Below are 15005 nucleotides of genomic sequence, written 5' to 3'. Positions count from 1 at the left end.
CAGAGCTGCACAGTGTGGCGCTCTCATTTATAAACAGGGCCACTACTGCCCTCTCGTGGTCACGTCACAGAATTCAAGCAGCAAGGAAAAAGTGATCCGACTCATCTAGAGCTCAAAAAATCAGTTTGTCTTCTTGAAATCTGCGCCTGGTGTCTTATAGTGTTACTTTTCACAATCACATAAACACAAAGGCTGTAAACCTGAGAAAATATCAAATTAAACTACCTGTTGTTCGATTAATAAATCGTTTTTAAAGCATGCTCATTGCGCCTTTGTTCAGTGTTTATGGCGCATGTGTTCATTACATTCGTGTTTATTAATAAAGTTTCCCGCGTGAACAACACGTGACCCGACAGCACCCACGTGACCACACGCACCTGCTCAATTTGTGTTCCGTATTTGATGCTTTCTCTGGAGGACACGTTAACGTCCAATTATCGCTTATTTTGCTTGAATAAAAACTTTGAGTTTTAATTTCGTGTGTAAAGCTCGATTAGCTAGCCTCTAAGGTAAGTTCTAGCTAACTTTGAATGTGGTAAAAACTAGCCAAATTCATATTTAATTAAACTAATTTAATTTTATTGTCATTAGGTGAATCATTCACACGGCGAAAGTGTTCAGCCATCTAAACGAAGCTTTTCAGACAATTCTTGTGTGTTTTTGCAGAAATGCTAGCTTCAATGAGGTGGCTGCTGTCCAAACTGGTTTCTCCACTGTGGAGGACAGTTGATGATGTGGATGTGGACATCCTCCCTGATAGCTCATGTAAGTGGTGCCAACACTTTAATGCAGTCCAGCACGTTAGATGGCATCTTTAGTGTTGCTTCACCGTTGTTTGATCGTGGCCAGGCTATGAGGACGTCCGTCACCTGCGGGGCAGCGTGGTCACGGAGCTCTGTCTGGACTATGGCCTGATAGATGACTCCATCTTCTTCACTAGCACTGAGGTTCTGGGCGGAATTGCTCTGAAACAAGGAGACCTGGTGAACTGCATAGCCGTGAGAGGTGGCACTAAAGGAGGATGGAAAGCTTTAAGGGTGAGGAACCCCTGCTTCACCTGCAGGGAAAACAAAAACATTTCTGACTTTATTCTCTGAAAAAGCTCAGAATTCAGTTTTTCCTCCGAATTGTCAAGTTATTCTTTTGAATTTTGGAAAGAAAAAAAATACTAATTTAAAAAAATTTAAGTGGTCCTAATCCTCTTTCCCCAAAAATATGACGGATATTTTTTCCTAAAACAGCTGCACCTCTGAACTAATATATTTTTTAAAATCTTTTTCTATACACTGCATGATGAGATCTGTTTTTACCTTCTTGCTGACGTGACGGCGATGCAACTGTAGCTGAAACATGTCAGCAAGAAGGTAAAAAAAACAAATCTCTATTACTCTGTATAGAAAAAGAACTGACAAATGGAATACGATGACCAAGACGGAACAGATTTAACAGATGTTCAAAGGACCTCTGCACTAGTTTAATTCTGATGGACTGGAAAACGAGGTTCTCAGACTGTAAAAGGTTCCGACCGTCATTCTAGACTATCTCCAACTGACATTTAAGCGTGCTTTAGAATGCTAGCGTGTGATTTTGGCAGAGACATGAGAAGTCTGACCGGAGCTTGTTGTTTACTCTTTATACAAAGCTTGGATTGACATGCCCTGAATAATCTTGTCATTTAGGTGGAGAAGAGTGCAGATGCTTGGGATGATGGAGGAAGAACCTCTATAGAAGCTGACAGTTTGCAGCTGCGACCTCTCATCGGGGCTATCACATCAGTAGAGGGCGATGGTGGCTACATCAGTCAGACCACATACTTCTCACGCCAAACCCTTCTGGAAGGTACAGATGATCAGCATAAACACAACAACTACATTAGGTCATTTCTTAAACCCACAGCATATGGAGTTCCACACAACCTCCTTGCTCATCTTCTTTTATCTGGTATTTGATTTAGTCAGAAAGTTAAAGCGATACCAGGTAGTTGTGCTTGCTTATAGCACGCCCTAGTGTCCGAAGAGGAGTCTAAACCTGTCTCTTTACTGTGCGTTCATCTTTTTAACACCTTCATCTAATAGCTGAAACATCTCCCAGCCTTCCTAAGTGTCTAGAGGAGTTATTTATCACTAAATTAAACAGATCAGCTGTCTTCATGATCTAAAACATGCTGAAGCCAGACGGCAGCGTCAGGTCTCAGCTCAATTTTTTCTAAAGCCTGGTTTATGCTTCTCCGTCAGCTCCGCAAGGGACAGACACGCACGGATTGACGGAAGCGTTTTGCGCTTTTACTTCTCCGTCTCCTGGAGAGTGTTGCAAAGCAATTGCCCGGCAGGACAACAGAGGGCGTAGCGCTGTTCTGTGGTATCCTGTCATGTATCGGTCCAAGATGGTGTGTTTATATTGTGTTTTTGTGTATATAAGAGACTTTTTAACACGGACATATTTGTCTCTCATTCTCCTCCATCTATTCATGCGCTCCCCACCTCTAAACCTACGTTTCCTATCATTTCCGTCCACAAATAAAACTCTTGCTGTGCATCTTTTCACTCCTCCAGTCACGGGAGGATGAAACGTTCATATTTTTAGAGTTTTTTTGCGAGGCATTCTTCAAGCTTCTCCGTGTCTGCCGCTAGTTAAACTCGGCTCTCTTTGCAATGGCGGCGCTGTAAACAACAGCGGCGTCCTGACCAATCACAAGCTTGCGTAATCCGTCTCGTTCGACGGATGTTTAAAAAAGTGGGCTCGACTCCGTACGTACTTGCGTGCCTGCCGGAGCCCTACGCAAGGACGCTGCGTGTCTCCGCACTGACGCAGACGGAGAGGCATAAATCAGGCTTAAGTCCTAACAGACCGGACCGGCAACTGTGATGTTGCAAGTGCGATATTTCGACCACTGGGGGCGACAGGGGCAGGGTGGCCATTCCTTAACCCTGTAAAGAGTCTGTTTAGCACGTACTGGCTCAAGAAAATGAGTGAAAAATGTGAGAAAGTTGCAAACTCCCTTTTAAAATACAGCACCATCAAATGATTTACTGAAGATTGATGACATTTTCAGCATATATGTTTTCTGAGTTTAGCGTGTTTCTTACAGGGTATGAGCCAATGAAAGGGGACTGGGTCCAAGTCCAGTATTTCATTAACCCCGGCCAGTGGACCACCCAGGCTCATTCTGTGGCCCCACTACGCTATAGCCGCTTGGACCAAGTAACTGTCATTCTCCTACGATATAAATAATTATTCAAATGGAATTCATGTTTTGTTTTACCTGGTCAAAAATGTTAAAATCCACATATGTAGGTACAATTTTTCTTTTCTGATTGTTAAATTGTCTGACTCCAGGTCAGTGTGACCAGTGTTTATGGCGGCAGCGGTGTGGTGGAGGACAGCGTTTTCTTCAGCTTGAGTTCTCTGCTGCTGCCTACCAACTACCAGCCATCAGTAGGAGACCTGGTCAACCTGGTAATGGTGGAGAGCAGTCAGTCTTTGTACAGCTGGAGGGCTCTGTGCATGGCTCCCTGCTCTCAGAGGTACCCACAGCTTTTACAGAAACTGGAGAATAAAAATGTCTGCATGATAAATGTGATTAAATTGTGCTAACTTCTGGGTCTGTTGATAGTTTTTTCTTTTAGTTGCAGCAGGAACGTTTCTGCTGTACCTGTCACAGACGCTGAACTTCCGCGAGTCTTGGAGAACAAAGGAGGGCTTGATGTTTCAGACTACGGCCAGTTTGGAGACGTGATGCTTGGGGAGCAAAATCAGCTGGTGTTCTGGATACAGTCAGTACTTTTTGTTTCTGAGTCCTTCTGGTGCAAATGTGAAACTTTTGCATACTAAAAGAAATGAGCTATTAGCAGCACACTACTGCTGTGCACATGTTCTTCATTTGTTCCCGTTCTTGCAGAAATAAAGGCTCTGAGATGCACACGCTGAAGTCTTGTGAATTTGCTGGCTGGGACTCTGAGGAGCAGTTCAACCTGATTACTGTCAATAATAGCTCACCATCACTCAGCCAGAGACAACACTCACAGGAAAACGGGTCAGAACCCTTAGAAACACAAGGCAGAGCTACACTAGAGGCAGACAAGGAGAACGATGCAGTGCAGACAAACAGCATCCTTACGAGAAGAGCGGAAAAGGAGGTGAACTTAGCACCTGGAGAGAGACACTCAATTGTGATAGTCGTCCAAGCGAAGTAGGTTACAGCCCAAAAGATTGTTGTCGCAATGTGGTTTACTCTGATAATATGAAATATGTATATTTTCACTGTGACCCAGGATCCTGGGAAGCTGCAGGGAGCTGCTGCTGCTGCATTTCTCCTCTTTCACCATCGGGAGGCTCCTGGAGGTCACCGTTGGCTGTGAGGATGAAAACCTGCTGCAGCCCTCTGTGCCCTTTAGTCCCCTCCATAACCCGCAGTCCACAAACTCTTCCCTTCACGTGGTCACCGTATCTGCTCCAAAAGATGCACCAAGGTATCAGAACTGCAGGTTTAAGTTATGACCAATAAGTGATGCTAAGCTATGGTCTGATAAACTCACTGGTTTATATTCATGGGAAGATGCTCACAATTTGTTTGCAGTTCTAACATACTGATAACACTTCATGTATTAAGTTTAGAAACTAATTGCAGATATTTTCTTTTAAAGTGTGAATGAGAGAAATTGGACTGAAGGAACCACATTTGACCACATGACATCATTCTTACATACTACACCTTTAATGTTGATGTAATTTAGACAAAATGACATGTTCTTTTTGTTTGACACCAATCTTCCCTCTTCTAGGCTTACCAGACGAAAGCTGCCCAACTTCCTGCCCACGTATGCGGTGCCCAAGCGTCTGAGAGACTGCGTGGAGATGCAGGGCGATGTTCTGGCAGCTCAGCCCTGCCTTGGAGAGGTCAGCTTGGATATGGCCAAATGTAGCTCTCAATAGTTTGTGTAAAAGTTAATTGAACTTTGAATGAAAGCTAATTGTTGCACTTGTTTCTACATCCTGAACAGAATCATTTTAGGAGAAAGACGACCAAAACTTAACGCTCTCAAAACCTAGAAGAGCCATGCTAACATTAGCAGCACTCTAGCTAATGTTTCCACAGGAAAACGCATAAACAAACTGAACTAAAGTATTGTTTTCATCTGGATGGAGATGATTCCAGTCAGGATGAGGTTTTTGTCACATACCAATACTCGACTTTATGTTTACAGCTGCTTGATAACACAAGAAAGGAGTAAAGTGGTTGCAGCAGTAACATAAGACCTTAAAGCTTAGCGTTATCCTTTAAACCTGCAGGTGTTGTCACCCTTCAACATGCAGTCCCGTTTCTCAGCCCTTCTGTGGCTGGAAGAGCTGCATGCAGAGAGAGAGTTGAGGGAATTCATGATCTGTGGAGCGCTGCTCAGGAAAGGAGCCGCATATCTGCACCTCAAGGTGCTCGGCTTGGCTGAAGGCAGACCCAACCTCAACATAGGTGAAGTTTTTTAGTTTTTTACTGTAAATCATTGAATTAGATCGAGGTTTGACGTTTTTATCATTCTCATGAGTCCTAAACCTTCTCCACAGGAGACAGAGTTCTGCTGAAGAAGCCTGAGTGTAATGGCGTGATGTTGGAGTACATCAGCTATGTTACGGAGGTATGGAGATCATCTTTTCGGACGTGCTCTTTTAAAATCTAATTCTGTTTCTGCTGTTCAGATTAACGACGAGGACGTGAGTTTGAGAGTAAATTCAGACTTTCAGCGCAATTACGTTGGTGAGCCACTTGATGTTGAGTTCACCTACAACAGGTGTGTTAAGATTTGTGTGCTAGATTTCTAAACGTCCCGCATTTGAATTTCACAAAGTTTGATTGCTTTTGTCAGGCTGACCATGAGGCGATGCCACTTTGCACTGGAGCAGACGAGGCATTTTTGGGAGAGTAAGTTGTTTGTGATATGTTAGAGGTCAGAACTGGACTGCAGTGAGAAGCTTTTGCACAGCTCAACACTTCTGATGTCATTTTGAATAGACCCTTTTACTGTTTGTAAACAATATGACATCAGCGAGAAAGCGTGCGCAGCTTGGCAACAGAGAATGGCGTTGTGTCAGGCTTTATCAAGCTACGCTGCGGGGTTATCACCGGCAAATCTTGAATGTTATATTATTAAACTCACTTTAACGAATGGCAACAGACTCCCGGATCCCTGTGGCATTACGGAATGGGTGGAAGATGTAGGTGCGTGGCCAGATATCCAGTGGCCCGATATATACACGTTTTTAGTGGAGAGGCCCAGTAAGTACACACGTGAGAAGCTACGGGCATACAAATCGCTAGATGCATACAACTATGTTGTCTGTGGCCACGTACAGAAAGTAAAATATCACGACATAGACTCCGAGTTTTTGCGTCCTGAAGGCAGAAGTCCTTCCTAGCCAAAGACAAGGACACAAGACTGCTATGTACGAGGCTTGGGTCATAGTAAACAAACCAGAGAACTACGTCTTCACAGCCAACTGTACCTGCATGGCAGGGTGAGTATAGCATAGGTTTCTTTTTTTAGCGTGCTCAGAGTACAACCGTGTTAATTTTAGAGAAATACAGTTTATACTAATATGCAGTAGGAAAATACAGATGAATTAGAATGAAATGTTAATTTGAAGCATGAAATAAAGCGTATACATTTGTTTAATTCTGTCATTTTGATGTTCCAGACTTGGGTCCTGCTGCAGCCACGCAGCAGCAATTTTATTCAAAGTTGAGCTTTGTGTTAGGATGGGAAAAAGAGAAAAGGCTGCAGTTACATCTCAGGCATGTGCATGGAAAGACCTGAGCAGGAAAAATGTAGATTCTGTAAAGTTTCAGTCCACTGCTTGAAGAGGAGCGATTCTGGCATCCATACACGCAACAACCCGACATTTTTATGTGCTCAGAACTTCAAAACAAAGGGTTTAAAATGCTGTTTTAGTATCGAGTGTGAATGAGGAAGCCTTCACTCTCGTTGCCAAGCTGCGCGCGCAACTTTTGATGACGTAGGTAGTAAAAGGGTCTATTACTTTCAATTTGGAGGCAAGTTGTCGCACTTTGCCTTAATGTCCACCAGAGGGTGGTGTCTGGATTTATTTCAGTTTTGAAGCAACTGCAGCAAAATCTCTGAAAATGCTCTTAATCGTTTTGACATTACTTCTTTTTAATGGCCTGTTTAAGAGAATAAGTTACACGTACATGTAGATGAAGGTAGAAGTCAATTTACTAAACTGTTGTTCGTTCAAGAGATGCCGGAAATCACAAAAAATCAGCTACATTTTTCTACATTTCTGTGTAGTTCTGTTCCCCTCCAGAGTGACACTTCAAACCCCTCAGTGGTCTGGAAAATGGCTTGAAGAGGTAAACCCAGAGAGAAGGACAGTGGTGTGATTCATGTAAAAAACAAAAGCTCATTAAATACATTTTGTCAAACAGAGTCAGGAGACTGAAAACGGACCAGTTTCAGACTCTTCAGCTAACATGGAGTCAAGGGCCACACAGACAAAAGGTGCAGATTCTTAATTCTGTTTTTACAATCATATCAACATTCTTAGTAAAAAAAAAAATATATATATATGTGTGTGTGTGTGTATTTGATTTATTTATTTTTATTTTTCAGATGGAGAACTGACAACCAAACCCATCCCGAGCCAAGGGCAGTTCTTTAACCCGGACCTGAACTGCTCTCAGAAAGAGGCAGTAAAGAGGATCCTGGCGGGAGAATGCCGGCCCATGCCCTACGTGTTGTTTGGACCTCCAGGAACCGGAAAGACCGTCACCCTTCTAGAGACTATACTGCAGGTCCGTTCACGTTTAGATGTAAAGGGCTTTTAGCCACCTGATACGGAAGGAATGCTTAGGTAACCAATGAGGGTGCCTTTATTAATGTTACTTAGTTGTAGCAATTATTACGTATTAATTATGACCAATAAGATGTGATTTTCCATACAAATATGAAATATCAATCTGATTGATCTTTGACCCTACAGGGTATGGCCTGATAAGATTCTAGTGCTCTTAACTTCTTTAGTGACCATAAACACACTTCGTATTAATTCAGAGTCAAGTTTATAGTTTATAAAATGAATTCAATTCTTTTTCCTAAACTAACAATTTAAACATGACCAGATATGAATAATGAGATGTAATGGGGTGAGGTGTTGTGATGGAAGCTAGATGTTGTAGCAACAGTTCTTTGTATCTGAGAGAAATAGTGAAATCTGGGTGCAAAAGAATTAGTTGTTTGGTTCTAAACTAGAGTTGTTTATTAAAAACCGCATCAGACGCAATCTGTCGTGCCAAGTCTACGCACCCTTGGTGTGGAGGTTCTCGTTCGATCTGGGGGGTCGATGGTCACTGCTGGTGGAGTGAACTCTGACATCAGGAATCTGTAGATAGTTCCGATAGGACCCGCCCAGTCTGAGATCTCGTTGCCGAGAGGCTTTGACAGGAGGTCAAAGGAGATGGTTTCAAAGAGGCTTCTTTCCTGATTTGGCCGAATCGGGGTTCAGCTGGAAACGGAATTAATGGGGAAGTAAATCCTGTTTAAATAAACCACAATGTTTCGATTTCCGGCCATTCTGGCAAATCAGAATTTGACACGTTTCTGAGTATTTACCAACTTTCCTCAGAAACCCACGCCTTCCTTCAGATACAAAATTCTTAATTCTGTGAATAAGAATGGCTTAAAACACTTATGTGAGGTGAACCTTGACCCTAATATGTATCTTATTGCTAAATCAAACACATACTCATTTGTGATATAAATGGATCATTGTAAGAACAATATTCCTTCAAATTCATTGATTTTAAGCAGAGATTATTCAAACATTTAATTTAAACATCTTGTTCATTAATCACATATGATTATTGTAAGCTTGTGAGTTGTCAAAGTCATGGAAACTTCACTTGTTCAGGGTAAAGAATGTTGACGTCTGGCGTTCATGCAGAGAGTGTACAAGCTTGGGAGAGAATTCCATTTTTGGTTCTTTTTTAAACACAGAAAAGGTTTTTTCTTTACCTTGCTGACGTTTCGTTTGCGGCTGCGAACATCCTCAGAGCTGATGCTGATGGTGGCGTCACGTCCTGCTCCGTTTATCCGCGGGCAGCAGAGGACGTTGTCGCCCTCTGCTGCCCGCTTTCCTCTCTCCAATGATGCAGTCCCATGCGCGGTCCAACGTGTACACTCCATCGTCCCTGTTCATGGTCCTGCATCCACGTCTCCTTATCTCTGTAGCTTCTTTTATCCATCTTTTGTATTTCTGTTGTTCGGTGTTTATGATCCTTGTGTTGTCCCAGTTCATTATATGGTTTTCTCTTATGCAGTGATCTGTTACGGCTGATTTCTTTATAGTGTTTTCTGCTTCTTGTTTTGCTGCTCTTGTGTGTTTTCGACTTGTTTCTTTCTCGCCGGGAGGGGGGGGGGGGGGGGGTCGGACTTATGTTAAGAAGAAGAAGAAAATATAATTTCAATAGCGCCTCTCAAGATAAAAATCACGAGGCGCTTAAGCATAATTCTGCGCACACAAAGATGAATACGAGACCTGGATGATGAAGCTCAATGGTTAAAGGAATCACTGAAGCGGTGTGAAGCGCTCCGTCGTGCGTCTAGAGGGTACTGTAGGAGGCGAGCTGCCGTGGTTCGCCGCATGCTACAGGAGCGAGCTATCTAGGTGCGCACAGCGTCCCCCGGTCCCCTCCTCCTCCCCCTCCTCCCTGTCCGGAACTCGACCACACCAGTCTGAAGCAGCCACCCTGTCCGTAACAAGTCTGGACCTGTTACTAGGGGCTTCGTCTGGTTTAATGACGGAAAACGTTATCCGGATGTTTGTATTCAGACACAAAGGTCTTACGGACAGAGTCCGGAACATTTCCGTTTTTCATGGCCTGTCTGAAGGGGACTTTAGAAACAGACAAGTACACCCAAAAGACAAGATACCAGCTGGATGATGTCAAAACGATCTAACACATGGATTTTCTGCTTCCTGATCGTGTGACATACGCGGATGAAGTTCAGTTTTAGAGCTGGTATGTTTATTCTCACGGTGTGGGGGCTCGTTCCGACACCCACACAGTAAAAAAATGCTAATAGCCAGTGGATGAGTTAACATCCCCATTTGTTAAAGGGATACCAGGCAGTTTAGCTTGCTTTTAGCACCTCCAGTGTCTGTTTGTAGATGCAAGTCTATCTGCTTGCTGTGCGTTTGTCTTTTTAACACCTTAATCTAACAGCTGAAACATCTCCCAGCCTTCCTAAGTGTCTACAGGAGTGATTCCTCACTAAATTAAGCAAATCAGCTGTCGTCATGATCCAAAACATGCAGAAAACGTGCTAAAGTCAGAGTTGTCTGTTTTATAAATAAGACAAAAGCACATGACACTTTTTTCTGTACAAAACTATGTCTTAGGGTTAGGGTCAAGTAAATATGTGTCTATGCCCATCTGTTCCTCCCTCGTTATCACTCACAATGTTTAAGTATCTTCTGTAGGAAGCTGGAGAGCAGAAAAAGAAACCCTTAAAGATGGACTGACCCTTTGTGTGATGTTAAAACCTCTCCACCCTCAGGTGTACCACTTTCTGCCCAGCAGTCGGGTTCTTGTGTGTACTCCATCCAACAGTGCCGCTGATCTCATCTGCATACGCCTGCATTATAGCGGTTTCCTGCACACTGCAAGTTTGGCCCGCATCAATGCATCCGGCAGGGACCAGGAGGTACTGAAAGCCTTTGTCTCCTGGATGAATGGTCCTGCTGTTACTGAACTTGCATACCGGATTAATGTGTCCATTCCTGTTTAGTCTATTCCAGAAGTGCTGCAGCCTTACTCGAGGGCAGGTGAAGACATCCGTCAGGCTGCTTTTCACAGGATCGTGGTCAGCACCTGTTCCAGCGCCGGAATGTTCCATAATGTTGGAATACAGTAAGACCCAGGGTGTTGTCATTACTGTCACAGCTTACGTTGAAGTTCACTCACTATCTGCGTCTGTTTCTTCAGAGTGGGACATTTTTCTCATGTGTTTCTGGATGAAGCTGGCCAAGCCACAGAACCAGAATCTCTGATCCCAATCAGCCTCGTGTCAGAAAGAGATGGACAGGTCCGTAATAACGTGTCCACGTCATTCACACCTCCAAGTGGAACATCCAATGGCTTCTCTCTTATCAGTAGAATCACTCTTTGTTATTTTCATTCAGACTGAATCAGTTCACTGCACTTGGTCTCTTGAGCTGCTTAAACTAACATTGAAAATGTCTAAAAGACAGGGTATCCGCGGGTCCTTGAAAAGTCTTAAATTAGCTTTTCCAAATTTAAGGCCTTAAAAATCCTTTAAAAATGACAAATAACCCTTAAATGCAGTTTCCAAAGGTCTTAAATTACCAAAGACCCAATAAACACGATCCTTTTGTTTTCCTGAATTTCTAGTTAGTGTTCAGCATTTTTTTTGTACGATGTTGGCGTAAGCGGAACCATACACATTCAGTTGGTTGTGAAAGGGGGCTATTTTTAGATGAGCACATTAGCTGGCTAAGCTAGTGGGAGCTTGTGCCATGGGGAAGGGCAAGTTTAATGGTAACTGGATGGCTAATCCTACGTGGCAATAGCTGGAAATTATAGCTTAAATTTAATTTTAAACATAGCTTAAATTTGGTCTAAGTGGCCTTAAAAAAGGTCTTAAATTTGGCTCCCTTAAACCTGCAGATACCCTGGAAAGAAGAAATGAAATAATCTACTATTAGGTGCTTACCCCACAGATGAGTACAGGTGTTTCATGTTTACCTGCTTAGATTGTGCTGGCTGGAGACCCCTGCCAGCTGGGTCCGGTGGTGAAGTCTCATCTCGCCTCCAGCTTTGGTTTGGGGGTGTCTTTATTGGAGCGACTGATGTCCAACCCGCTGTACTCTAAACACGACTGGGGCTACAACCCTAAACTGGTCAGTGCACTGAATGCAGATGTGGATATTTAAAACAATTTTATATTCTGCTTTCCAAAACAAGACTCTAATTTCCCTCTGGGATTACTAAAGTACTTTTGAATTGAATCGAATTGAAGTGTACAAAAATTAGCTTGGAAATAAGAAACTATGCCGATGGAGAAAGTTTCTCCAGATGTTGGCTGTTATAACTGTCAAGTCTTTGTCAGCAGCTTGAAGACAAATGTTTAAACTATTTTATTTCAGTATCTGTTTTGTATTTCTATAAACTGCTTTATTTGACATCAGGTGACAAAGCTCATCTATAACTATCGCTCTCACGAGGCCCTGCTCACACTGCCCTCCAAACTCTTCTACCTTGGGGAGTTGTGTTTCAAAGCTTCCCGGGATGTTGTGGAGTCCCTCTGCCAGTGGAAAACCCTTCCCAAAAAGGGCTTCCCGCTCCTCTTTCACGGCATCAGGGTAACACCTATTTTATTGTCATTTGTGTTCTATTTTATGCCAAATTAGCTTGTTTAGTCAATAATACACACAAAATGACAGGTTTACTGATAAGTGCAGCTGTACAGTGTCAACTTTTCTAGAGTTCCTTTGGCTGGAACAGGTAGCTCATGCTTTAAAAAAGTGTGGTTCACTGAAAAAACATCTTTTATTGATTATTTCTGATTAGTTTTTCATGCAGGCTGAACATGAAAATAGTCTCCTTCACCTATCTCCTGCAGTATCTTCTGATAGAAAATAGACGGTAAAAGGCTGACTTGTACTTCCTGATTCAGGTTCATCTGCGCTTTTTCCCCCTCGAGTACGACGTACAAGGCATTCATCCCTACTAGAGACCACGGGAAATGTATCAAATTATTAAATGTTCAACACCTTTTAATAAAAGTTCTCTTCAGGGCACAGAATTTAGAGAAGGCAACAACCCGTCGAGGTTCAATCCTTCTGAGGCTGTTCAGGCCATGCTCTACTGCTGCCAGCTGGCAAAGAAGATCTACAAACCCGTCAGCTCCTCTGACATCGGCATTATTGCTCCGTACAGGAAACAGGTAGGACTGCACCCACTACTCCAGGATGGAGTGCTATATTCCTGCTTTACCCTTCTCTGTTCTCGTGTTTATCCAGTCTGAGAAGATACGGATGCTGCTGGCTAAAGTGGGTTTGTCTGACATCAAAGTGGGCTCAGTGGAGGAGTTCCAGGGACAAGAGTTTCTGGTCATCATCTTATCAACGGTAGGTAAAAACATGCTTTAGGTAATCATTTTACTCTTGCATAAATTATTGTTGGTTTCATATGAAACTGAGTGATTGAACTTAACATTTAGACAACCTAGATAGATAACTAAAGGCTGGCTGGCTGCAACCTTTGCAAGATTATATCAAGTTGTGTATTTACTCTGAAAGTTTGTCAAAACACTGGAAAAAAGGGGTCAAGTCTCAATTTTTACAGTAACAAATGCATTTATATGTTAATCTGCTGAAAATTAGAATATATTTGTGTGTTTAGGAGGCCAGATAAGGTGTTTATATTTACATTTGCTAAGATCTAATGGCTCTAGCTGAGTGAGGGAGACAGAAACATCTGTTTTTGTTTTTGTCTGACATCAAATCCATTTACTGTGGTTTATGTCTCTAAAGAGTCCAACAGAATGGTGGATTACAATGACACACTCTGAGGATTCAACTTGTTGAATTAACAAAAAATGCTGACAAACTGAGCTAAAATATCAAATACAGTCTAGTGAGGAGAGGCACATGCACTCTTTGGTAGGTTTTGGTAGGACTTCAGTGTATTATTTAATTATGTTACAAAAGTCCAATAGCTCTTTTTTAAAGTTTATAAAAGATTTAGGATATATTTATGTTGTTGTTTAGAATGAAGATATCTTATGTTTCATTTAAAGTCAGCTAAAATAAGATGCACATTTAGTATGTGATGTCATATTTGCATTTTGACTGAACACACACAGCTTGACTAATTATCACTGCCACACTGTATTTTCTTATGAGTCCGTTGAGGTTTTGTCCTTTCGGGATCTAGGTGCGCTCTGACGAGTCAGTGGAAAGTGATGATTTGCAGAGTTCACTTGGCTTTTTGGCCAACCCCAAACGCTTCAATGTGGCCATCACCCGCCCTAAAGCTCTGCTGCTCATCGTCGGAAACCCCCACGTTCTCATTAGAGTGAGTGGAGGAACACAGAGCTGTTACAGCCCTGTTATTGATATGTAATGTAATAGAGCCAACACTCTGGACTGATCTGAATGCTGTCCCATCATCCCAGGATCCTTGCTTCAGGGCTCTGCTGCAGTACAGTTTCATCAACGGGGCCTATCTGGGCTGTGACCCCCCTCCCTCCCTGAGGAATACTCAGATGTTTGTATCAAAGCATTCATTCAGATTGTTCATTTATAATTCAGTGAGTCTGTGATGACGAGTTATTTAATGATGAGGTTTGTTTCCACAGAGCTGCAGAGGAGCAGAAGCCAGCTTAGAAGAAAGATGGCATCTCCAGGCCCATTTCTATGTTTAGCCACCCTAGCATTCCCTAACACGCTTCTGGTGTGACTTCCTAATTAGCTGTAGTTGTTAAATACTTTAGAAACTGATCTTGTTTCTATTGGAGACGAGGTCTCATTCGCTGGGGATTAAAATAAAGATCTTGCTTGTGTACGCTTTAGTTTTTCATTTCACGTGATCGACTGTGCAGAAAATGAGATACGAGTACATTAATGGGACCATTGCTGTGCTCATTTACCAAAATGGGACAACATAAATATAGATTTTTCTGCAACAGGACCTGTGAAGGATTATTTGTTCTCTTTGCTGTGCAACACAACATAGAAACAAGACAGTTTTTAAACTTTTATTAAGATGAGAGCATTCGCTCTCACAGACGTCTGCTCTCGTCAGCATGGCAACGTCTGCCCATAATAAGGCCACAGAGACTGGATGTGACAATTGAGTGCTATTGACGGTCTATGAAGTGACTGGTAGTCCTACTGGAGCCCAGCAGGATGGAGAAGGGAAGGGGGATAGGGATAAATGCGGGTTCAGTGTTTTAAGTTAATGGGTCTCTTAT

General features: G+C 42.6%; 1 protein-coding gene across 1 annotated transcript; it reads left to right on the top strand.

Moving 5' to 3' along the window:
- The first annotated feature begins 359 nt into the window (after positions 1-359).
- Positions 360-14596, top strand: mov10l1 (Mov10 like RNA helicase 1). The gene is made up of 27 exons (XM_015964128.3): positions 360-509; positions 667-765; positions 850-1037; positions 1680-1839; positions 3089-3201; positions 3337-3524; positions 3627-3773; positions 3899-4189; positions 4272-4469; positions 4782-4896; positions 5290-5467; positions 5560-5630; positions 5692-5783; positions 5859-5914; positions 7299-7360; positions 7436-7508; positions 7620-7801; positions 10566-10712; positions 10797-10918; positions 10994-11093; positions 11782-11928; positions 12217-12390; positions 12825-12974; positions 13051-13158; positions 13967-14107; positions 14208-14299; positions 14391-14596. Exons 2-27 carry the CDS (start codon positions 669-671, stop codon positions 14416-14418), a joined length of 3420 nt encoding a protein of 1139 aa, XP_015819614.1. The 5' UTR covers positions 360-509; positions 667-668; the 3' UTR covers positions 14419-14596.
- Positions 14597-15005: the final 409 nt, after the last annotated feature.

The sequence above is a fragment of the Nothobranchius furzeri genome, chromosome 4 (genome assembly GCF_043380555.1).
Source record: "Nothobranchius furzeri strain GRZ-AD chromosome 4, NfurGRZ-RIMD1, whole genome shotgun sequence".
Classification (NCBI taxonomy): domain Eukaryota; kingdom Metazoa; phylum Chordata; class Actinopteri; order Cyprinodontiformes; family Nothobranchiidae; genus Nothobranchius; species Nothobranchius furzeri.
This window is presented reverse-complemented; position numbering and strand designations above follow the sequence as displayed.